At 29.4% G+C, this 25,572-nt stretch overlaps 3 protein-coding genes across 3 annotated transcripts in view; all 3 read left to right on the top strand.

Annotated features, from left to right (window-relative positions):
* The first annotated feature begins 4,035 nt into the window (after positions 1 to 4,035).
* Positions 4,036 to 6,816, top strand: LOC113389809. Its single transcript, XM_026626816.1, has 4 exons — positions 4,036 to 4,140; positions 6,154 to 6,330; positions 6,447 to 6,538; positions 6,600 to 6,816. Exons 1-4 carry the CDS (start codon positions 4,036 to 4,038, stop codon positions 6,814 to 6,816), a joined length of 591 nt encoding a protein of 196 aa, XP_026482601.1.
* An 8,536-nt stretch (positions 6,817 to 15,352) lies between these two features.
* Positions 15,353 to 17,779, top strand: LOC113389119 (mediator of RNA polymerase II transcription subunit 29-like). The gene is made up of 4 exons (XM_026626172.1): positions 15,353 to 15,496; positions 15,601 to 15,662; positions 15,740 to 15,824; positions 17,564 to 17,779. Exons 1-4 carry the CDS (start codon positions 15,353 to 15,355, stop codon positions 17,777 to 17,779), a joined length of 507 nt encoding a protein of 168 aa, XP_026481957.1.
* A 3,343-nt stretch (positions 17,780 to 21,122) lies between these two features.
* The window catches only part of LOC113389807 (2-hydroxyacylsphingosine 1-beta-galactosyltransferase-like), an 84,624-nt gene continuing 80,174 nt past the window's right edge, over positions 21,123 to 25,572 (top strand). Inside the window, 1 exon segment of the mRNA XM_026626814.1 lies at positions 21,123 to 21,211. The gene's annotated coding sequence lies outside the window, so the exon portion shown is untranslated.

Below are 25,572 nucleotides of genomic sequence, written 5' to 3'. Positions count from 1 at the left end.
GCAGAACTGGAACGAGCACAAAGAAGTCATCGGTCGTGTCCGAGGGACGAAATGACGACGACAGAGGTGCGACTATAGACGACAGAGATAGAGTGGCCGTTGTCGATCTTCAGAGAAGGTCATCGTCGTCTTCTTCAGGCGGCGAGGAGGAAGGCGCCAGGAAAAGGAGGAGGATGCTGAGGGGCAAATTGCAGAGCAGGAGCCGAGGCTAGGGTTCTGGTCGCTGAGTTGAATGAGGACTCTTTTGAGGTTAGTAGATGTAAATTTCAATACCGGTATTTTTGGTAATTTTTCATTTTAAAACCGGAACCGGAATACCGGTAAATTACCGGTATTTTTATTATCTTAAACAAACGTAAACAAAATTGAAAGTTACTAGTACAAATATAAAAAAAATGTATATACAACTACAACTATATTCAACTAAACAATAAAATAAACAATAAGTTTTTTTTTTTATATAATAATTCAACAAAATTATATCCAATTCAATTAATTCATTATCACTATCGAGTATATTGAGTACTTTTCACCCAAAAACAACTTATAAGTAAGAAGACCAAAACTCATAAAGATCATATTACATTATTATAATAAACTGTATTGTCTGTATCCGATGTGTTAAATTAGCATAATCTCCAATATTTAAAAAAATAATTGTTCTACACTAATTTAAGATCGGATTCTTTGTCGAGATAAATAATAAGTTACTATAATTGTTGAGTATTGTTATTTAAAACAATGTGATGCTTCTATAGTATTTTCAAACTTCGAAAGTTGTCGAAAAATAATATTTTATAATTGTAATAAGAAGCAAAAATATTTCGTAATTATCATAATTATTATGTATAAAGTTAGAAAAAAATAAAGATTACGCAGGGGCAATCTGTATGAGATAAAATATTTTGGCGCAATATCACTTAAAAAACCGTTACATTTTTACATAAGAAACAAACATCATTATCTACCAGTTTAATTTTATTTATTGTAACACGATATGAAGCCCTTAGTAAAGCAATAAATATTCAGTTTAATGACGAGTTAAAATATTTGACATTTGTTCATCCTATAGAATCACTTGAAGATATAGCTGTTATGCGATTATGGAATTTAAAGATAATTTTTTTCCGAGAAATTTAAACTTTAGTATATTATGTATCAAATAGCGCTTATGTAAAAATACCGAAAATACCGGTATTTTTGGAGTAAATACCGGTAAAAATACCCTCCGAAAAATCGGGCGGTTTATCGGCAATTCGGTATACCGGTATACCTGTATTGCATTCCCTATTTGTGACTGTTGCGTTGAATATTGTAGATGTTTATGTGTTGTATGTTTTAGTTGGAGGAGTTTCCTTATGTTCCTACGACTTTACCGCAAGAACGTCCTGTGGCTGTTCCTATAGTACCCGTCAAGCAGCGGAGGAAAAATAATAAAACCACTTGCAAGTAAGTCAATTTGAAATGTCCAAAAGGCATATTTATTTGTAACTAGATGACCCGACAGACGTTGTCCTGTACCTATGTCTACAATTTGTTAATATAATATACTAATATTTACCGTTTACCTAAAAATAATAATTATTGTTTTTTAAATTACTCTTCACGCCAAAATGCATATACATTTATAATATCAGCGATGTTAAATGTAGAACTGCTTTAAATAAAATGATGAGCCTCAATTCCAACACAATATTGAAAATTAAGGTCTTTTAAACAGTATAACATAACCATAACCATAACATAACACTGGTACTTCATGTTGGATTAAATTAGTTTAATTTTTTATTATTTAAGATATCCAAAAATGAATCTTAAACTTCTCCTAATCGATATCGTGAGAGCGGAATTGTATGTTTTCATCTTTACTTTCCCATTTGTTGTTATAAAGTGAAATTTTTACGAATTTTAAAATATTGTGGAAAGATTAGTGAAAGATGCAAAGAAATTATATATTGAAAAAAAAACTATATTGAAAATTTAATATCCGAATCTTGTGCTGGCGCCCCCTAAGGCGTGCACTCGTATTTTTCGCATGTATCGCATTAAAGGTAGCACCGGCCCTGATTAATACTTGATTTCATATTTTGAGTGAATTACTTTGCCACAAATTCTTTCAATCCTACTTGGACAAAAGACAGTTCAGAACCAATGTTGCTACAGATTTATCCAGCTATCGATTCATAAAAGCCGGCGTCCCACAAGGCAGTTGCTTGGGCCCAACCCTTTATATTATTTTTACATACGATTTACCACAATCAATGCAATGTTAGATACAAAGAAGATGCAATGTTAGGTACATAGGTGATGACACAGTAATAGCAACATCCCATATAATTTCTGTAACAGCTAGCACAAAGCTACAGCACCATTTAAACAAAATAGAAGCATGGGCCCAGAAGTGGAGACTTAAAATTAATGAATCAAAGTCTTGCCAAGTCACTTTCACCCTAAAGAGAGACAAGTGTCCGGCAGTAAAAATCAATGATAAAACGATACCTCAATCAGATACTATAAAGTATCTAGGATTGCACTTAGACAAAAAATTGAATTGAATTCCACAAATCAGCAACAAATGTAAACAGTTAGAGAGAAAAGTAAAATCCCTATATTGAATGTTAGGCCCAAAATCTAAATTGTCCCTCGATAATAAGGTGCTAATATACAGAACGGTGATTAAGCCGATATGGTGCTATGGGGATGAACCATAGACAAAACTCCCACTGGGGAGTTTCTTAAACAATTTTATTTTTACATATCATTATTTTATATTTTTGTTTTGAACTCAAATACTGTATTTGAGTTACATACATCACAATAGCTTACAGAATTGTAACTCGTTCTGATTTCTATTTAGAAAGTTAATAATAAAAAATAATAATAATAATTTGTCATATCCTGTTCGTATGTGTATCATTCAATCTTCCATACATATACTGTATTTTATATTATTTTAATTTCTGGCACATCTCAGCTGCTTTTCGGCATTAATAATGTAGACATTTCATTTTTCTTATTCATAATCATAAATTCATTATACATATTCGAACATTGTCTGGGTTCATAAGTAAATTGAAATTTTTGGTGGATGATAGTTTTCATTTGTTTTCAATGCAAACAATGACATGTCGTTTTTTGCAATATTTCCCATTTATTTCTACAGTATTGCACATACATGCCAGTATTTTATAATCACATACATTCTAGAAAATTTTCTTAACAAACTTCAGAAAGATTTATCAAAATCCGAATAATCGTTTAGGAGAAGTATACAGTGAGTGATTGTAATTTAATATGACCTTTATATAATAGCAATAATGCTCAAATTGATTCTACGTTTTAGTTAGAAAACGTTTGTATGTGAAAAAGAAAAGGGCTGTTTTTAGGGGTTTCCCGGCAATTATTCGATTTATTCTCGCTGTAAGAAGCATCCTTGGACTTCAACGAACATTTGAAAAAAATAAATGGCCAAATTGGTCCAGGCGTTGTTGAGTTATGTGCTTACCAACACATTTTGCGATTCATTTTTATATCTAACATTTTATATGATGTTTTCATTATTTTATTTCTAGGGTGGAAAGACCGCGGCCAACAACTCCGATAGAACCCAGCAGGTTCCAGCAACTTCTGAAAAGTGCAGCTCAGCAAGAAAACTCCTTGACAGCTAGTAATGCTAAACAACAGCAGCAAGAACGTTTGAGAATCAAATTGCCCTCAACAGCACATTCATCTGAAGCAGAAGAAGGACGTCAAAGGTCGCCTAGAAGACCTGTAGCTGAAGCAGCCGAAAGGTAGATGAAGCTGTTTATAATTTTTAGCTACCAACATAAAACATTTCTATGTCCTTTATCATCTAGTTGGATTGAATTTGCGGAGCAAGCCATTGCTCCAGCTCGAAGACGCACAGGATCGACAGCCTCCCAATCAGGAGAGCATCATTCTACATCGACATCGAGGAGAGAATCATGTTCGACTCCGCCGCCGCCTTTGCCTCCGAGGAAAACGCCTCCAAACTCAGCACGAGAAGAAAGAACCATGTCGAGATCTGCTCCTGTCAAAAGTTGGATAAATTTTGAGGACATTCCTGAGAAGCGGAGGCCACCGAAGAGGATACAGACTATACCGACTGCAGTCAACATTGTAAGTGATAAGAAGTCAGTTGACACTATTCCTACCGGGACCGGTCAAATGATTGAGTGAAATTTGATTTTTCGATTAGTATTTTTCATATTAAACGTAATTGAATCGTCATCAAACTTCATAACTTTTCCTAATATGTGAATATGATACATTTTTCAATGTAAATTTGTTTTTCCAATTTTTATTTTTACCTACCGCGACCGGTCATTTGACCGGTAGTACGAAAGACGATGTTCGGACAGCATTTTTTGTAGTATCAGACTTACAAGAAAATGTAAATTCAGACGAATTTAGAGTGATAGTGATAGGTTTTGTTTTGAATCCAAAAGTTGGTTCAACTACATTGACAGCAATCAAAATTGTTGTAAAAGGCCACGTATTACTACCGACAAACATATATTTTCAATAAAGGTAAGGTGTAAATTTATTCAACACATGTTCAATAATATTCAGTAAAACGTAGTATAAAATTTTAGTAACTGTTCAATACACGATGTAAATATATAAATATGCCCAGCAAATCGCACAAATGGGGTGTAAATATTTGATAACCATCCAGTATACGTAGAAAACTGAGAATTTCTTTGAACATTTATAACCAATGAAACCGTATAAAAAATTTAAGCGTTTTTTACCATCCAACTTATAGCTAAACTTTTAGTAAAAAAAGAAACTGTGATGGTAGGTACAATTGAAGCAATATAACAGCTATTTGTAGCTGGTAGAACTAAAAATCAAGGACTTAACTCAAATAATATTTACAATTTTGGAAGCTAAGAAAGAAGATACTAATTTTCACTTACATACGCATATGTTGAAAAAATTACACTAATACGGGAGTCAATTCAATTGGTATTAGCGTCGTGTTTGGTGTAGATGTCATTCATAAAGTAGTTAGAAATCATTCGGTAAAATATGAATTTTAGAGAGAATTTATCAAGGATTTTCCTTATTTTGTATTTATTCAGGATAAATCCATTGTTTTCACATAAAGAAATTACGGGAAGACGATGTACAAGGCAGGAACTTTCTATTCCAATTAACTTGCCGTATAGTTCCAACAGGAATTCAGAAAAAAATCAACTAAGTACGAATACAAAACAGATTTCCTGAAAGAAAATATTTCAGATAATGTTTCAGAAAGATGATAGGGCGAACAAAATCAGCCAAAATTGTTGTAAAAAAATTTCTAACTTTACTTGTTTTTGAGATATTGGCAGTGGATCTTTTTACCCACGAACTTTTAAGCTCCGCTCTCCCCTATTTTTTTTGACTATATATTCATTTTTCACCAGAAATTATAAAATATTTTTCAACCGGAAAACAATAAGATTGTCATTTGAAATTCACAAATGAGTACAAGTCTTTGAGGCCCCGACGTGAAAAGCGCGGCTCGCGCTTGAAAATATTTAATATCTTTCGATGTAACAAAATCTCCAACAAATTGTAAAAAGAATTTTGTTGCAGAGAAAAAAAGAAAAAATATGTTTTTTTTATCGATTCACGTTGGGGTAAGGCTGAGTAAAACCTTTGTAAATATTTAAGGGTTGTTGTTGAACAAAAAGAAAAATTTTATTCATTACAAAGTTCACTTCAATATGAATCTAATAAAAAAATAATAATAGTGATCCGATCAGCACATCCGGAGATAATTAATTTACCGCAGATGATGTTCATAGAAATTGAGCAAAAAATCCATTTTTCAATCGTAAATATTTACGTAAAAAAATTTTTTTCAGCAAAATCCTGAAATACCTGTCAAATGATTTTATGTATAATATCTGTAAAATTTCATTCAATTCTAAAATGTCAAGGTCTGGATGGTGTACGGTTTGTAAAAGAATGACCCATATTAGGAAAAGTCGTGAAGTTTGATGACGATTCAATTACGGTTGATATAAAAAATACTAATCAAAAAATCAAAAACGGTCATTTGAGTTTGAGTTGACCGGTCCTGGTAGGAATAGTGTTAAATAAGGTAAAGGACTCGTTTTATTTTTCACTTTTCTGTAGCCTTCTCAGCATAGATCGGCAGCAACGTCGCCTCCGAATGTGTCGGGTACAAATCAGTGTTCAGCAGGTCATGGAGCAGGAGGATCGTTGACACCTCAAGGATCTTCTTCAATGGTACGCAGTTATGTTGATCCTGAAGATTGTCGTTGTGAATGCCATGATAGTACCAGGCATGCTGTAAGTAGACGACATCACTTTGACAGATGATTGATTGACAGTTGATTTTACCATGTTTAGTTGGTAGTTAGAAGTTGTCTGGAATTTTTCCCGGATTTTGTATCATTTCTATTTAGGGCCCATCACATGCAGCAGACCGCTCGCCATCAGCAGCTGCCGATGAAGAAGATAGGAAGCCTCTTCTCCAGTTAGACTCGGGTGCAATCAGGTAATAATACACATCCAATTCTGCCCTAGATCTTTTCACTTAATTAAATTATTGTTTTTAGCGATTCCTCGCCAGAATTGAGTTCGTCTCACGATCGTCCTCTGGTCGTTTTACCAGGACTTCACCAGCACCATTCGCCTTCAGAGTACAGCACCCAGCATTTGACTCCTTCAGGGCAGAGGTCACTTAGTGGGCCCTTTGCAATGGATTTAGATTTGGGGACACCTAGTAATAGATCCAGCATCGTTTCACAGGTAAGGGATGAATTAGACTCTTGAATTGAATAGTTTAAACCAAGCTTTTGTTATTAACTTCCCGTAGGGTAGTTATAGTAATGGGCCGAAAATGGAAAATGAAAATTTTTGCATTTCTCGACGTTTTGAAAGTTTCTGAACATTTTTAAGGGGCATACCTCAGAAACTAAATGGATGTGTGTGTATGTGTGTGTGTGTGTGAGTGTGTATGTATGTCTGGATACAATTTTTTGTCCACGTTTTCGGGCGCACGGATTAACCGATTTGAATGGTTTAACAAACATTCGATCCCTATTGATAGGGAGATGTGCTGATTAGTTTTTGGCAAAGGCAGGTCCAGCAGTTACGGAGATAAAGAGCAAATAGTGCAGAAAATAGAAATCGAGTTTTTGAGGGAACGGAGCATCTGTTTTGTATGATCCAAAAAACATTCAGTTCGTAATGACGGGGAAAAGTGGTTATTAGTTTTTGGCAAAGGCAGGTCCAGCGGTTTCGGAGATACAGAGCTAAATATGCAAGAAATGGCAGTTTTTGAGTGAACTAAGCGTCCGATTTGAATGTTCTAAAAAACTTTCTGCTTGTCTTAACAAAACAATCGCTTTTGAGGATAAATATAAATTATTACATCTTTTCTTATTTTCCATAAAATATTTTTGTAATTTTGGATTAAAAATTCAAAAAATCACCCAGGCTAAGCACAGTCTAAGCGCCACTCTGGTACAAATGTTTACCCGAGTGCGTTTAGACTGTTTATGTACTGGAGCACTTTTCCAATTTTGTGAAAACTATTGAAAAATGTGAAAATGCCGCCAAGCTAAGCACAGTATGAGTGAAAATGTCGCACAGAATTATTTGCAAATGCGTATAAGACTGTGACTATGTTGGAGCACTTTTTCAATTTTGTGTAAATTAGGCCACTATTTTTTTTTTTTTTGAAATTGAATTCGAAATGAAATGACGATTGTTAATGTTCTGGAGATAATTTATGATTTACATTAGATTTGCTCAGACATAACAATTAAGATAGCAAAAATAATGAAAGTCACAGTATTTGTAATAATATATTTGAAAACGTTTAAAATTTCTCGAATATTTCATTATGGTATGGGAAGTTCCAGCAATTTGCCTTAAGGCACGATGCCATACACCACTAGTTTGATTAGAATTAATAGCTTAATATGTAAATGTAAAAAAAGTAAAATAATTGCATAATTTGAATAGCGTTTTGTATAACAAAATCGCTCGGAAAAAAAGTATGTCTACGAATTTTGCACTATTGACCGTTTCTCTTATTTTTAACGATTTATGAGTATGGCATCTGGATGAATCCTTATTGCCATAAAACTAATTAAATTGCAATAAAAATGCCCAGTGGCGTCGGAACCGTGTGGGCTGTGTGGGCTTGAGCCCACCCATGAATTTTGATGGGGGGGCTCAGCCCACCCATCAATTTCAAAAATTATATGGGCTAATATCTCTAAAAAAAAATGAGACCACTGGTTGCCTATCTAAAAAAAAAAAAAAAAACGAGCCCACCCATCAAAAATTTGGTTCCGACGCCACTGAAAATGCCCAAAATTATTAGTAAGCATCTTATCTAGTTTTCAATTTAATCAATTTATTGTCTTCCCATAAGTTAATGCAATCGTCCAAAAATTGAAATTGAAAATGTTTTCATATATTTACGTTTCAGAGGTTTCTGAACATTCTGGCATACCTTAGAAAAAATGAATGTATGTACATATGTGTGGATACAATCGTTCTTCGATGATTTGAGGCGTACTGAACAACCAGTTTGAATGAATCAAACATCAAAATATCAAATTAGACTGTGACTATACGGGAGCACTTTTTCAATTTTGTGCAAATTAGGCAACTATTTTTTTGAAATTGAATTCGAAATGAAATGACGATTGTTAACGTTCCGGAGATAAATTGTTTATGATTTACATTTGATTTGCTCAAATATAACAAAATAATGCAAAAATAATGAAAGTTACAGTATTTGTAATAATATATTTGAAAACGTTTTAAATTTTTTGAATATTTCATTACGGTACGGGAAGTTCACTAGTTTTCTCTTTTTTTCAGGAAGGTGATGCGATTTCACCAATGACTTCATATTATCAAAACAGACCTATGAATTATCAAAGTAGAACGACCAATCATTGATTTTGCAAAAAACAGGTCATCAATTAGATCTCTGCACTATCAAGAAAGGACTACCAATCAATCATTCATTACGCAAGTCATCAATTAGGCATCTGCATTATCAAAATAGGACTACAATTTATTTCCTGGTCACCAATTAAGCCTCTGACTTACCAAACCAGGACCAGCAATTGCTTCTGCGGAAGAAACAAGACCCAGGATATGAGAGATTTTTAGTTGATTAAAACAGGGAATCCAGTAATTAATTTTGCAGAAAAATGAAGAACCTGGTCACCAAGGAGAAACCCAGGTAGATCTCTCGATTATCAAGGTACGATGACCAGTAATTGTTTTTGCAGTAATGGTAGACCTCCAGGTCATAAATTAGACACTAAGACTTAATTTTTAATTGACAATTAAAATAATAGTGAAGGAATTAGACTTCTGGTGCACCAGAAAGGAGAAAAGTTAGAAATAACTAGGGAATGCAATACCGGTATACCGATATACCGAATTACCGGTAAACCGCCCGATTTTTACCGGTATTTATCCCAAAAATATCGGTTTTTCGGTATTTTTACATAAGCGCTATTTGATACATAATACCTCAAAGTTTAAATTTCTCGGAACAAATTTATCTTCAAATTCCGTAATCGCATAAACAGCTATATCTTCAAGTGATTATATAAGATAGACAAATATCAAATATTATCTCAACTCGTCATTAAACTGAATATTTATTGCTTTCCAAAGGGCTTCATATCGTGTTACAATAAATAGAATTGGACTGAAGGATTATGATGTTTGTTTTATATTTTGTAAAAGTGTAACGGTTTTTTAAGGGGGGCGATACATGTAATCGCCTTAATTTTTACCATTTTTTGAGGACTTTTTAAACTAGGAAGGAATGACTGAATCTTTTTGAACTTTTTTAGGGTTATTTATTATATATTAAAATACACAAAAAAAATTTTTTTTAATTTTTTTTTTTAAAATGGCTGCCGTAAAAATAAATCTGCCAAGACCCTCTCGGAAAACGCCATCAATTTGCGGGCGTTCTCACATTTCGTACGGTGATTAGAAATCAAAAAAATTAGTTTGTACGTGTTCATAAAACATATATCTTCTAGTTAAACCAAAAAAAAATTAAAAAAGTCACAAAATCGTAAATTGGCACACCTCAGAAAAAAAAGTTCGATTTTTCACCTTTTTTTCAATGGTTTTTTTTTGGTAAAAGGGTTAATTTTTGAAAAAAATTTTGGAATGCTTGAGGTTTAACTAGAAGCTATTACTGTAAAGTAGATATGTGCAAAATTTCATTGGAATCGGTTGAGAACTTTTTGAGTTATCCCGCCCGCAAATTTCAAAAATGTCGTTTTGAGAAAAACGCGTTTAAAGTTTTGACACATAGAAACAGATAAGAGTAAATAGCACTCAAGCGTCGAGTTGAGGCGTGGCACTTAAATGAGTTTTTATTGTATAAATAATGATAATTTTGTTTTGAATATTTACAGGAATATTTTTGAGATGTTATTGTAACGATTTATGAAAAAAAAAAAAATCGATTTTTTTTTTCTTGTTACATGTATCGCCCCCCCATATTGCGCCAAAATATTTTATATCATACATCATATATTTTATATCATTACCCCTGCGTAAGCTTTATTTTTTTCTAACTTTATACATAATAATTATGATAATTACTAAATATTTTTGCTTCTTATTACAATTATAAAATATTATTTTTCGAAAACGTTTCGAAATTTGGAAATACTATAGAAGAATCACATTGTTTTAAATAACAATACTCAACAATTATGGTAACTTATTATTTATCTCGACAAAGTATCCGATCTTAAATTAGTGTAGAATTATTATTTTTTTAAAATATTGGAGATTATGCTAATTTAACACATCGGATACAGACAATACTTTTATTATAATAATGTAATATGATCTTTATGAGTTTTTTGGTTCTTTCTTACTCATAAGTTTGTTTTTGGAGAAAAGTACTCAATATACTCGATAGTGATGATGAATTAATTAAATTTGATATAATTTTGTTAAATTATTATTTAAAAAAATAAACTTATTGTTTTATTTTATTGTTTAGTTGAATATAGCTGTAGTTGTATATACATTTTTAAATATTTGTACTAGTAACTTTGAAATTTGTTTACGTTTGTTTAAGATAATAAAAATACCGGTAATTTACCGGTATTCCGTTTTTAAAATGAAAAATTACCGAAATACCGGTATTGAAATTTTCCATCGGTATTGCATTCCCTAAAAACAACCTTTCTTTTGCAGCAGAAATTACTCCTACATCCAATTTAGTTCCAAAAAATCTTCTGATAGCTAAAAGCTCGTATAATTAATAATAATTAATTAATAATAATTAGTAACAATTACTGATAACTGTTTATCTCGACGGCTTTTTAATGTTAGTACACTTCTTATATCAAATTAATAAATAAATGTCGTTCAAAAAAAAATTATAAACGCTGATGAAATCATTCTAAGTAACAAAATAAGCAATCAAGAGACAAAAACAAAGCTTGTAAAATAATTAACTAATTAATAATCGTATTAATATTATTATTATTATTAAATGTTATTTATTTATAGATGTGTAAGAAGTTCAAAACTCGGGTATGAATTTTAAATGAAAGTGTAAGACACTTGAAAAAAAATAGATAAATTATATGTAGATAAAAAGATTATTAGTAGGTGCGTGGGTCGAAAATTTTACTCAAAAAATTATTTATTGGTAAATTATTTATTTTTGTTAAATAATTTGTTATAAGGTGGAACTGTGGATTATAAAAAATTGAAATGACGTGATTTTTGAGTATACAGAGTTGCTGTAGGGTTTTATTATGTTAGACAATATTATAGATTATTTAAGTACGAATATATTTCCCTAATACATCATTCATACTAAACGAGTGGTTTCGGACTTACGTAAGATATTTGAAATTGACGCTCTTAACGATAAATGTGAAGAAATAGTAACTTAGATCGTGGTTTATGAATATACCAAGTTGTTTTAGGGCATCATGATGTTAGACAATATTGTACATTATTTAATTTTGAACAAATCTCTCTAATACATCTTTTGTATAAATCGAATGGTTTTGGAGTTATACAAGTCGAAAGAGATGCATTTTTTGATACACATAGGATGCAGAAATTTTAGTATGCAATTTTTGAGAATACTGAGTTGTTGTAGGGCATCATGATGTTAGACAATATTGTAGTCCATTTAATTTTGAACAAATCTCTCTAATACATCTTTTGTATAAATCGAATGGTTTTGGAGTTATACAAGTTTTTCGAAGAAAATGCATTTTTTGATGCATGTAGGATGCAGAAATTTTAGTATGCAATTTTTGAGAATACTGAGTTGCTGTAGGGCATTATAATGTTCGACAACATTATTAATAATTTCATTGCAAACAAATTCTTAAAATACATCATTTATATAAATCGAGAGTGCTTTTGAAGTTATGTAAGATATTCCAAAGTAAATTAGGGAAACCGTTATAAAATATTATATAAACTACATATTTTATTTAATATTTTTTTATAACAACGTCAATTATATTAAAATATATAATTATTAAAATAACAAACAAAATAGAACATAAATTATTTTTAGTATATTTAATCTAGTAACATTAGTCTATCATTATCTATTTTTTATAATTATTTATAAATATTCTTCAGACATTGATAAAATTGGTTTTATAAATATAAACACAGTTCCATCTTCAAAGAATATATAACGTAAATTTGATAAAATCCTAAATAAATATAATTGATTCATAAATATTTATTATAAATATTACTAATTTATAAAATATTTAATTACAAAATATTTATCGAATGTAAATTATAATTTAAAAAAACGGTTGTTATTTTTAGTTAGTTTATAAATATATAAAATTTTATTCTATTTTGCTGAATGAATTTATTTTTAATTCGTTAACGTATAAATTATTAATTAAGTAAATCAATCAATAAAAAATTATAAATCAATATCAAATATATTGAACGTATGTTAAATTCTATAAATTAAGAATAAGAACAAGCTTTATAAAAAAATATATTATATATATAAATTTTTAATATTTTCATTTTGGATGTGGATGAGGCAATACCTATTTTGTTTTTAATAATTATATATATAATATGAATATATATTAATATTATTAATATTATTAATAAATTTATATCAACGAAAATATATCGAAGAAAAACGAGGTAAATTTAAATAAAATATTTAGCATTTAGATACAAATATATATATATATATATATATATATATATATATATATATTATATATAAGATATTTTTATATTTCTCTTTAATAATTAATCCTCATTCTCATCGAATCGAAATAATCTGATTTCTATGTGTTCAAAATAATTCATCAACCTCAATACTGTTATTATATTATTAAAAATAATATAAATAAAATGAATTTACTGTTAACGAGAAAGCCCTTTGAGATGGAAAAAGGTTTTAATAGTAATTATTATTAAATAATATTAATATAAGTCAAATAGTATTGTCAAATCGAAGGAATTATAAAATAAATATTAAAATGTTGAATTTAAATTTATAAGGGATTTTAATTTATAATTGAATTTCGTAACGTATGCTTAATAGATAACTTGTAATTTTCTTCTAAAATATATTAATTTCATATTTTTTATATTTAGTACACATATTTAGTAGCAACATACTTGAAATACAAGTTGTAGTCCAAACGGTGCGTCCTGAATAGCTCGTTGAATAGTAACATTGTGTTTGCAAGAGCTCTTTACGTCCTTTATTCAGTTAGTCGCAAATATTTCACACTTCTTATTAGTAAAGCATATATTTTAGTATTTTTTATATTTAGTACATACATTTAGTAACAGCATACTTGAATTACAACGTTGTAGTACAAACGGTGCGTCCTGAATAGCTCGTTGAATAGTAACATTGTGTTTACAAGAGCACGTTACGTACTTTATACAGTTAGTCGCAAATATTTCACACTTCTTATTAGTAAAGCATATATTTTAGTATTTTTTATATTTAGTACATACATTTAGTAACAACATATAAAATTACAAGGTTGTAATACAAACGGTGCGTCCTGAAGAGCTCGTTGAATAGTAACATTGTGTTTACAACACCACTTTACGTACTTTATTCAGTTAATCGCAAATATTTCATACTTTTTATTAAGAAAACTAACTTTTTGGTATTTTTTATACTTAGTACACATATTTAGTAACAACATACTAAAATTACAAGATTTTAATACAAACGGTGCGTCCTGAAGAGCTTTTTAAACAGTGACACTCTATTTTTACAAATTTTTATGTCTAATGAATAATTTTCCAATTTCCCAAATTCTTCTATAAAATTTCCACTACTTTACAAGTTTTACAGTCTATTTGATTTTTATAAATTTACAAAATTTAATGAATTATTTTCCTTTATTAATATTTTCTATGAAACTTTTACTCACAATATTCACTTTAAGTTACATTTTTCATAGTTAATACTAAATAATTTTCCATTATTTATTAGAATTTGTATTTTCCTGTTTTTTCTTTAAGACTCATAATAAATTTGTTATAAATTTATATATATATATATATTTATATATATATAATATATATATATATATATATACATGTATAACTTTGTCAAATTTAAATTTCAAACTGGCTTTGTCAAATTTAAATTTCAAAACTTGGCGCCTTAACTTGAAGAATGTGAAGTCCTATGAAACTTTTACTCACAATATTCACTTAAAGTTACATTTTTCATAGTTATACTAAATAATTTCCATTATTTTATTAAATTTGTATTCGCTTGTTTTTTAAGACTTTCATAATAAATTTGTTATAAATTTATATATATTTACACATATATAAACTTTGTCAAATTTAAATTTCAACTTGGCGCCATAAATTTAAACATAGTTGTGAATTGAACGTAGCCAACTTCACACTGTTCACAAACACCATTGCGTGAAATGTCAGACATTCTAGTTAAAGACGCGCATTGAGTAGAATTGTGTAAAAAACATTAAATAAACCAAATCTTGTTAAAAATTACCCATCGGTTCCTTAAATTATCATAAACTTAATCTTTACCATCTATTATAAATAGTGCACAAGTTAGTTTCACCCAGATTCCATTACCATGATGAATATGAACATGCACGGTGCCCCAACAAGGCGTGGGGTCCCAGTAAACCCAATGGAATGCCAGGAGTCCAAGTCGGGTCCTGGAGGAGTCCCTGTAGGACCAGGAGGTGTACCTGTTGGACCTGGAGGTGTGCCTGTTGGTCCGGAGGTGTCGGAGTACCTCAAGGTATTATCAGCAACCTTCTCCTCAACAATGCAACAGCAACATGCTATGCAGCAGCAACAGCAACAACAGCAACAGCAGCAGCAGCAGAATGCTCAAGTTCCACCTGCCGATAAGCTGGATAATATATCGAAGGTCAAGTCTTTGATTGGACCGCTGAGGGAATCACTTTCGGTAAGATGATAAAGGACTCTTTGATTTAGTATTAGTAGTAAAATTTAGTATTAGTCTTTTGTGTCTTTTTTAATTATGAAGTTGATTTTTGTTTTTTATCTCAGGTTACCTTAAAAACAGCAGCACAAGTCTTACATAAGAATCACCAACTTGACACAGGAATGGTGTAAGTATAATGCAATAGTTTAAATAAATTTCTAAATGTGAATATTTTAAATAAATAATGGTTATTTTATTTTACAGAAAGTCCACAATTGATGATGATACTCGGTTTGATAAATGCATTGAAGACTTTTATTCAAAGTGTGATCAAATCGAATTACATTTGGTAAGTTAATTTATATATATATATATATATATATATATATATATATATATACTAGCTAACCCGGCAAACATTGTTTTGCCACAAAAAATATGCCTAAATTGATAAAAATTTATTAAAAGTGCCAAAAATCAAATGTTTAATAGATTTGGACTCTGATTCTTTGACAAATAGTTAAAAACTTGTTAATATTTTCAAAATTATTTGACATTTCATAATTCAAAAATTAATTCACTCGCATCATAGTTTTTTGTTTATTATACTTTGTCATGTCATATATGTCAATGAAATTTTCTTTCAATATTATTTATTTGTTAATAAATTAATAATTATTTTAAGTCATCAATGAATAATTATATAATTGTTAAATTCATAAGTTTGGCTAAATCAACACAGGAATATTGTGGAAATGAATATTTTTTTACATAAAGATCTGATTTCTGACATTTGCATTTTATTTCAAATTAATTATAACTGTCGAAATATTTTCTTTTGCATCGATATTTAATATAATATGATATAATATTTAGTTTGTCTAGTTTGTTTTTGTCAGATTCCAATGATACCCTCAGATTGTACTATTCCATGTAAGAGGTTACAATTTCCTGTAAAATTAGCATTTGCGATGACAATCAAAATATATCTCAACTGATATATTAATAATATTATATTTTAATTACACAAATTTCTTCACACTCCGATAAATAATTCCAACGCATCATAGTGTTTTGTTTATTTTAATTTTGTTTGTCAATTTTTTTTTAAATAAAGAATAAATTAATTTTAGTCTAAATCAACGCAGTATCTTTATCTAAATATACAATTTTTAATATAAATATTTGATTTTATACATTTGCATTCAATTCAAAAATAGTGAATGTCAATTTCATATATCCAATATGCACTAAATTTATAAATGTCAAAATATTTCCTTCTTGGTCGAAATTTAATATATGATAATATTTATTTTACAATAATGTTTTGTATCTATAATTTGCTTGACAATATTGCCTATAACATAACATGGAATAATTAATTTATTTGCTTCTTATTGAAATAAGTCGTTAAACATTTTTTTGTGAAATGTCAAAATTTTGTTTATGATTAAATTTTAAATTCAATATGCCCTTTTTTTATTGTGATCTCTGATCTATAATGTTTTGATGAAGTTTGGTTTCCGGAATAATTTGGTAAGCTAATCAAATTAAATCTAAAATCGTAAATCTATTTATATAATTATTTTTATAAATACTGACAAATGACATTAATTTGTTTTACATGTCAATTTATTCAATTTTTTAAGCTTTGATTTTAATTAGATTTAAAATATAAACAGTGATTTTGAATATAGCATTTCATCAAATTTGGATTTAATGTGGATATTTATATATATGTACATGTTTTGAATTTTATTTTTTGAAATGTCAAATTTTTTTTTTCAAAATTATATATCGAAATTTCCTTAAATTTTGACTGTCCATTTAGTGTTTTGTTTTTTTTTTGGTCATTTTTGTCAAAATTTTTAGAATTTATAAAATTATATATTTATATTTCAAATTACTTTTCAAATTTTTATACCTAAGTTGGATATATATTGCACACGATGAGCCAATAAAATTTAAAATCGGTTCAGCAGTTTGGGCGTCCATCGCAAACCAACATCGTGACACGAGATTTATATATATATATATTTATATATATATATATATATATATATATATTTATATCTATTTCCTTTTCAGAAAACTTCCATCCAATGTCTGAGCCAATCAGCATCCGCACACCAGTACTTACCTTTACCAGTGGCTGCAACTCGTGTGGAGCCTTTACCTCCACCTCAGCCCGAACAAGCTGCCATTTCGTATCCACAATATCTGTCGACTGTCAGGTCACAAATAAGTTATGCTAAGGAAATACACGACACACTGGTGGCTGCTGCCCAAAATATATCGGAATGATTTGATAGAAATTATAATTATTTAGTATAAGGTGAGTGGTAATGATTGATTGAAAGGTTTTGATGATTTGGTAATTTGTTTTGTTATTTTGTTGCAGTTGGTTGTGATGTGAATTAAGGAAAATGTGCAGGAGGATGTGTGGTAGATTACAGGCAAGTGGAATTCTTATGTAACTCTGATTTTATCTTTTTATTCTTATGTAACTTTAATACTGTTTATTCTACTTTTTTACTTATTTGTTGACTATTTATTATATATATATATATATATATATATATCCAGTAATCCAGTAATTAAAAAACAGTTTTAATGTAAAATTTTTTTATTTTAAGAACATACGTTTCAGGTCTTGATTTGACCCATCTTCAGTGCATACAAATAAATTTTGAAAAACAACACAAAAACACGAAAATTGCACGAAAAAATGAATAAATGTGAAATAAAAAAGTAATGAAAGCAATGAATAAAAAAAGTAAAGTAATGAGTAATACAATTTCCAAACTAACAACATGTTTGTTTGGAATAAGCTTTTTTATAATAAAATATATCATTTATTTTAATTTTACAATATTTTTTTTTTAATTTTTCATAACTCGACGTTTCATCAATTTTTTATTTCACATTTATTTATTTTTTCGTGCAATTTTTGTGTTTTTGTGTTGTTTTTCAAAATTTATTTGTATGCACGATGGATCAAATCAAGACCCGAAACGTATGTTCTTAAAATAAAAACATTTTTCATTAAAACTGTTTTTTAATTACTGGATGGATGCCCAAGAAACAATTTTATTATATTATTTCACCATCTGAAGAAAAACCTCTCGCTTTATATATATATATATATATATATATATATATATATATTAGGGTGGTCCTTAATATGGTCATTTTCGAATTTCCTTGCTCCCAGGGGCTCCAATGATTCCAAATAGATAAAAAAACAATTCTCTCAAAGTTTTAGCTCTTAATATTGTCTTTTAGATAGAGCGCAATTCAATCAAAGATTTGTATGGAAATAGCATGAAAAAATCATCAAAAATTTTGCAGAGTGTCGAATTTTTAATAAAAAATGACAATTTTCAATTTTCACTTTTAATTCATTTGTCGCTAAGTTATACCTAAAAATTTTTTTTTTAATTTTCAAATTTTTTTTCATGCTATTTCCATACGAAGTTTGATTGAAATGCACACTATCTAAAAGACAATATTAAGAGCTAAAATCTTTCAGAGAATTGTTTCCGAAAATGCCCATATTAAGGACCACCCTAATATAATTATTAATAATTCATTTATTAAAACATTATTTTTAAATTTGAAGCATTACATAAGTTTTCCAAAAGCCTGTTATTTAATTTTAATAATTTATCTTTTAATTATAATATAGTGGTAATGTTGAAAGAGTAATTTTAGTATATATTTAAATATATTAAAAAGGTTTCATAATAATCAAAAAATACTTAAAAACTTGAATGTCCTTAGAAGAAAATCATTTTAATTAGACATTTATAAAAAAGAAGAAATTCATTTAAATTAGACATTTATTAAAAAAGAAAAAGAAATTATTGTTATTTAATTAAATGCTCTAATTTGTTTTTAATTAAGTTGTTTTCTAAATGTAAAAATATTTCAATACTAAATAAGAATTTAAATAATTAAGATTCTGCCAATTTTTTGAAGGTCAACATTTTTTGTTTTATGCAAAATGATTTGTATTAAAGGTGTGTCTAAATTAATATTAATAATATTCTTTAAAAACAGTTTTGAATAGTTTTGGAATTTTCTGGTCAAAAATAAGTTAATTGGTTAAAATCATTTTGATAGTTTTTATCAATATAAAATTCATCTAATACTATATATATATGTATATATATATATATATATATATATATATACATATTTATATATATATTTAATTTGAGTTTAAAATTTGGGCGTAACATCAATAAAAATAGTATGAGAGTTTTTTAAAAGTATACTAGGATACAAAATTGTAAGTGTTTTATTATTATTATTATTATTGTTTTTCTATGAAATTTCTTACATATAACTTATTTAATTTCAATTTTTATAGTTAATTTGATTACCACTGAATAATGGCTAAGATGCTAGCCGAAACGTATGGATTTTAAATAAATAAACTTTTAAAAAACTCTCATACTATTTTTATTGATGTTACGCCCGAATTTTAAACTCAAATTAAACATATATATCAACGTCAAATTCAAAACTATTCAAATATATATATATATATATATATATATATATATATTAGGGTGGTCCTTAATATGGACATTTTCGAATTTCCTTGCTCCCAAGGGCTCAAATGGTTCCAAATAGACAAAAAACAATTCTCTGAAAGTTTAGTATGAAAATAGCATGAACTATTTGAGCAATGAGCTATGAACTATAGCATGAGTTTCAATAAAAAATGACACGAATTTTCACTTTTCATTCATTTAAAATTTTTTTTTTTAATTTTCAAATTTTTTTTTTATGCTATTACCATACGAAGTTTGATTGAATTGCGCACTATCTAAAAGATAATATTAAGAGCTAAAACTTTCAAAGAATTGATTTTTATCAAGTTGGAACCATTTGAGCCCTTAGAAGCAAGAAAATTCGAAAATGACCATTTTAAGGACCACCCTAATATATATACACCTAAGTCTGTTTTTACACGGTCTTTTTGTACACGGTTTGAAAATTGAATATTTTTAATTTTTTTTACACGATTTTATTCCATTTAGCACGATTTGAAATTTTATTTTTTTTTCACTAATTTTAATAGGTTTTAAAGATTAGGAACAAATCACCCATTTTTGTATTAGATCAACGTCTTTTTTTACACATTTTTTTTTACACGGCTTCTTCTGGAACTAATCTACCGTGTAAAAGCAGACTTAGGTGTATATATATATATATATATATATATATATATATATATATATATCAATAAATATAAACACTGTCTATTTCTTCAATTGTATAAAATTTTATTCAAAAACTTCAGTACAACTTAAAAACTATTTACAGTAGTTTTTCCATCAATGATATATGAATGTATAAAAAATTAAATTTTTTGATACAAAAAATTAATATGAAGGCGTCCCTAAAACTAAGCTAATTATAAACTAATAATGTAAGATTCATTTTATATAAAACTAGTTTTTTAATAAAATTTGATATTAAACAATGTCTTTCTTAGAATTATCAGTCTCCGATGTAATATCTTTCTTCATATGTTTCAAATTTCAAATTCATTCATCATAAATCTATTCCTAAACTTCTTTTTTTAATTCCATTCCAGTTTTCCATTCATTTCATCCATTTCATCATTTTTTTGGCAAATTTTGATTCGCCAGGAGGAAAAAAACAATCATTAGCATTCGTGGTAGATGTGTGGCAGATGATGTGGTAGCAGCTTCTGAAAAGGTAAGTGGAAATTTTAGTTTTTTTTATTAAAGAATATTATTTATTTATATGAATAAATAATTATATATTTTTCATATATATATATATATATATATATATATATATATATATACACTAGATGACTCGACAGACGTTCTGTATCCACATCTACATTTTTTTAACATCTTATAATAATATTTACCGTTCAGTTAAAAATAATAATCATTGTTTTTCGAATTACTATTTACACCATTATATGAGTGATGTTAAATGTAGAACTGTTTCAAATGAAATGATTGTTCTCAATTCCCACAGTTAACACTTTAATTATCCCTTTAACAAATATTAAAACATGCTCAATAAAATTGTATATCAAAAATTATACACTGCAATTTAGAGTACAAATTTATTTCCAATAGCTCAATTTATTTTAATTCCAAAGGTTATACAATATTATGTAGATGTGGATGTATGAATAAATCATTTTTTGTTTATCGTCTGCCTTTGTGATTTATGGTCATTGAAAAAGTACTCGTGTTGAAAATTGAAGTCTTTTAAAAGTTATAACAAATTCAGAACGAATTAATATACAGCATTCGCGGTAAAGGTACAATATCACCTTGAATGTTTCTACCCAAAATAATTGCTTCAATAACGTTGCCTATACTTTTTATAATTTCGTTACTTTAACTGGCTTTTAGTAATATTAATATCTAAATTACATTTTTCTCACTAATAATTCAATATACATTATTACATGAGTTCATTATTAAAGTGAATTAATTTGTCAAATCTTGTTCACATGTACTCTATTCAACCTACGATCAACAAAATTATTTCAGTAAATGGAGAAGGAAAAAGCGTGTGCCCTGTGAATTTTTTTACTGTGCTCGAATTTGCTTGATATTTTGGAAATATGATAATTTTAATCTCAGAAAAGAAAATTTGCACTCCTTCACCACACCCGGCATTAATTCTGATTTTGTCAGAATTTGTAATATACGATGTTGACTCTACCTTATTATATTATTTTAATTTTTGGCACATCTCAGCTGCTTTTCGGCAATAATAATGTAGACATTACATTTATACTTATTCATAATCATGAATATATGGCGCTGGTGGGCCATATATTATTCATTAATTAATTCTTGAATGAAATCGCAATAATTTTATTTCAACTCGATAATGACTGTTTATTAATGTCTCAATTGATAAAGATGTTGATATTACATTAAATCAAATCTAAATTTCGATCACGAGAAAACGCTCGTTGGCAAAAAACTCGATACAATATTTTCGATCGTTTTAAAAAGCGCGACAATAATATTCGATCGTATAAAAACAATAATCAGATCGTTATAGCTTGCTTGATGCCAGATCCGAATCAACGTAGCCCAATATAATTTAGTTTTGTCATCAATTGACGTTATTCAACTGACATCTGTCATATGGTGCTCATTCCGCCATTGTCATCAATTGACGTCCTTCAACTTCATATGGTGTTCATTCCGCCATATAACTCCCCTTCAAAAGAAAAAGAGGTATCCGGTAAAAATAAATGAATTTGATTATTAAAATTTGAAGGAGACTTTTTTAGGTTTCATCTTTTTTGGAGGGTCAATCGATAACTCCAAGTTATGTGATTTAAATTCTTGAGATGAGCTTGGTTGACTGTTATCTATTTTAACTGTGTATGCTGGTTTTAGTCTGTCAACCGATATGTTCTTATCAGTACCATCCATAGAAATTTTGAACACTTTGTCTGAAATTCTTTCTATAATTTCATATGGTCCACTATATGGAGGCTCAAGTGGTTTTCTAATATGATCAGATCTTACAAATACATGAGTGCATGTATTTATGTCCTTAAGCACAAACATATTGGCTTTATTATGATGAGCTGTGGCTGTAGGTTTAATATCCCGCATTATTCTTCTGTGGTAGTCCAGAAATGCTTGTGGATCGGATGACAGTTCTTTAGTTGTGAAAAACTCGCCTGGTAGTCTTAATGTGGTTCCATAAACCATCTCAGCAGGAGATGCTTTAAGGTCTTCTTTGTATGAAGAACGTAAACCTAGTAAGACTACAGGTAATACTTCGATCCAAGGCTCAGGAGAGCACATTAAAGCTGCTTTCAGAGTTCTATGCCAGCGTTCAACTAGACCATTGGACTGAGGGTGATATGCCGTTGTCCGTATTTTCTTAGCACCTATTGCATTCATTAGTGATTTGAATATAGCTGATTCAAACTGGCATCCTTGGTCGGATGTTATCACACATGGTGTACCAAATCTTGATATCCAGTTTGAAAATAGGGCTTGGACAATCGTGTCTGCAGAAATGTCCTTTAGAGGAACAGCTTCTGGCCACCTTGTAAATCTGTCGATGATTGTTAGGCAATAAGGATATCCATTAATATTCGGTAATTTGATTATGTCAATGTGAATATGCGAAAATCTGTTTTCAGGAATAGGAATATGGATAGGAGTGAGGTGATTATGTTTATGAATTTTGGATTTTTGGCAAGGAATGCATTGACGTGCCCACATGGTGACGTCTTTACCAATCCCAGGCCACACATACCTTCTTCGCAACTCCCTTGAAGTAATCCTTATGCTTGGGTGTGCATTTCCATGTACAATGTCTAAAGCAATTCTGCGAAGACTTTGTGGAAGGTAGGGCTTCACACAATTATCTTGCTTGTTGCAATAAACTGGATACCCCCCTAATGTCAATTTTTGAAGATTAATAGAGGTGTTGCCGTTCAATATAGTTTGCATTTCAACGTCCTTACTCTGTTCTTGCGAAATTTCCTCTTCGGTTAGCTTTGATGGCATTTGAATGGCATTGATCCTGGACAACGCATCAGCAACAACGTTCTGATCACCCTTCACATATATAATATCAGTGGAAAACTGTGATATGTATTCTAGCTGCCGTCGCTGACGATCTGATCGGGTTGCCAACACGCATAGCGGCTTGTCAACACGCATCACATGTCTCTGGACAGATTGGCCCATATAGTGACAGCACTGAGAAAAACAAAAGGAAATTCAAGTGTCAGATCGGACACGGCTTTTGTCTCTCCCTAGTCGAATTTGCTAAAATGTATAATTCTTGAAACCTTTCTTTTCAATTATAAATAAGAAAATACCAATAACGTTTTATTAACGATAAATATGACAACACATAGTGTCGTGGATATTAATCATATATAAAATAAATCAAATATAAATAATATTTTATGGAATTTATTATTACTACAATTTGGATAATATTGGTATTAATATGGAGGACTACTACACCTCCAATATGGAGGCGTGCTCCATATTGTAGAAATACCAAAATGCAGTCATAATAAATTTCATAAAATATTATTTATATTTCGTTTATTTTATATATGATTAATATCCACGACACTATGTGTTGTCATACTGATCATTAATAAAACGTTATTGGTATTTTCTTATTTATAATAGAAAAGAAAGGTTTCAAGAATTATACATTTTTTTGGCAAAAACTACTCGGGAGAAACAAAAACCAAGTACGATCTGACACTTGAATTTCCTTTTGTTTTTCTCAGTGCTGTCACTATATGGGCCAATCTGTCCAGTAACATGTGATGCGTGTTGACGAGCCGCGATGTGTGTTGACAACCAGCTATATCACTCCGCCCTAATGAAAAAGATTGTTTCGTATCTCTGACTGCCATTCTTGAACTTCCTTGTAAATTTCTTTTGGTTGAGATTGTGTGATAAATTTTATTTGTTTGTGGCCGTGGCCGTTTTGAATGCCGTGTTGGCTTGTTGAGTTTGTTGATTGCTTACGTGGCCCTTCGCTGGTGAGTTAGCGGTTGAGTAGATGTGGCCCTTCGCTGGTGAGTTAGCGGCTGAGTATATTTGACACTTCGCTGGTGAGTTAGCGGTTGAGTGTATGTGGCCCTTCGCTGGTGAGTTAGCGGTTGATTGTATGTGGCGGTTGCCAAATTGGTTTGATGTTCCCTGTCTGTTGCCATGGTGCTTATAATCGACTTATTTACCAGGATAATAAGTGATTTATTGAGCACGTGTTGTTATTGATCTTGAAGTGCGTGGTTGGAGTCTCAGTTGTATGCTTAGAATGCTCTACGAATTATGGCAGTTGTGAGCCATTTATGTTAATTATTAATATTCTTAAAAATTCTATTCTTGAGACTTCAATTTATTTTTTACTTCTAAAAATGTCTTGATCTTCTTACCTTCTTGCGAAATGTGTGTTACTTGTTCACTCTCGGGGTCACCAAAATATGGAGGTGTGGTCCATATTAAATACCAAAATGATAGACAATGATAAATTTCATAAAATATTATTTATATTTCGTTTATTTTATATATGATTAA

This window comes from Ctenocephalides felis, unplaced genomic scaffold (genome assembly GCF_003426905.1).
Source record: "Ctenocephalides felis isolate EL2017-DRISC unplaced genomic scaffold, ASM342690v1 CF-g0.4_SCAFFOLD_03573, whole genome shotgun sequence".
In the NCBI taxonomy this organism is placed as follows: Eukaryota; Metazoa; Arthropoda; class Insecta; order Siphonaptera; family Pulicidae; genus Ctenocephalides; species Ctenocephalides felis.
This window is presented reverse-complemented; position numbering and strand designations above follow the sequence as displayed.

Bases quoted from the DNA above. Each gene is read 5' to 3' on its own strand.
- LOC113389809 (XM_026626816.1), top strand. From the start codon at position 4,036: ATGTCGAGATCTGCTCCTGTCAAAAGTTGGATAAATTTTGAGGACATT. The intron at 6,331-6,446 runs GTAAGTAGACGA...ATTTCTATTTAG, and splicing joins ATGATAGTACCAGGCATGCT to GGCCCATCACATGCAGCAGA. The intron at 6,539-6,599 runs GTAATAATACAC...TATTGTTTTTAG, and splicing joins TTAGACTCGGGTGCAATCAG to CGATTCCTCGCCAGAATTGA.
- LOC113389119 (XM_026626172.1), top strand. From the start codon at position 15,353: ATGCAACAGCAACATGCTATGCAGCAGCAACAGCAACAACAGCAACAG. The intron at 15,497-15,600 runs GTAAGATGATAA...TTTTTATCTCAG, and splicing joins CGCTGAGGGAATCACTTTCG to GTTACCTTAAAAACAGCAGC. The intron at 15,825-17,563 runs GTAAGTTAATTT...TTTCCTTTTCAG, and splicing joins ATCAAATCGAATTACATTTG to AAAACTTCCATCCAATGTCT.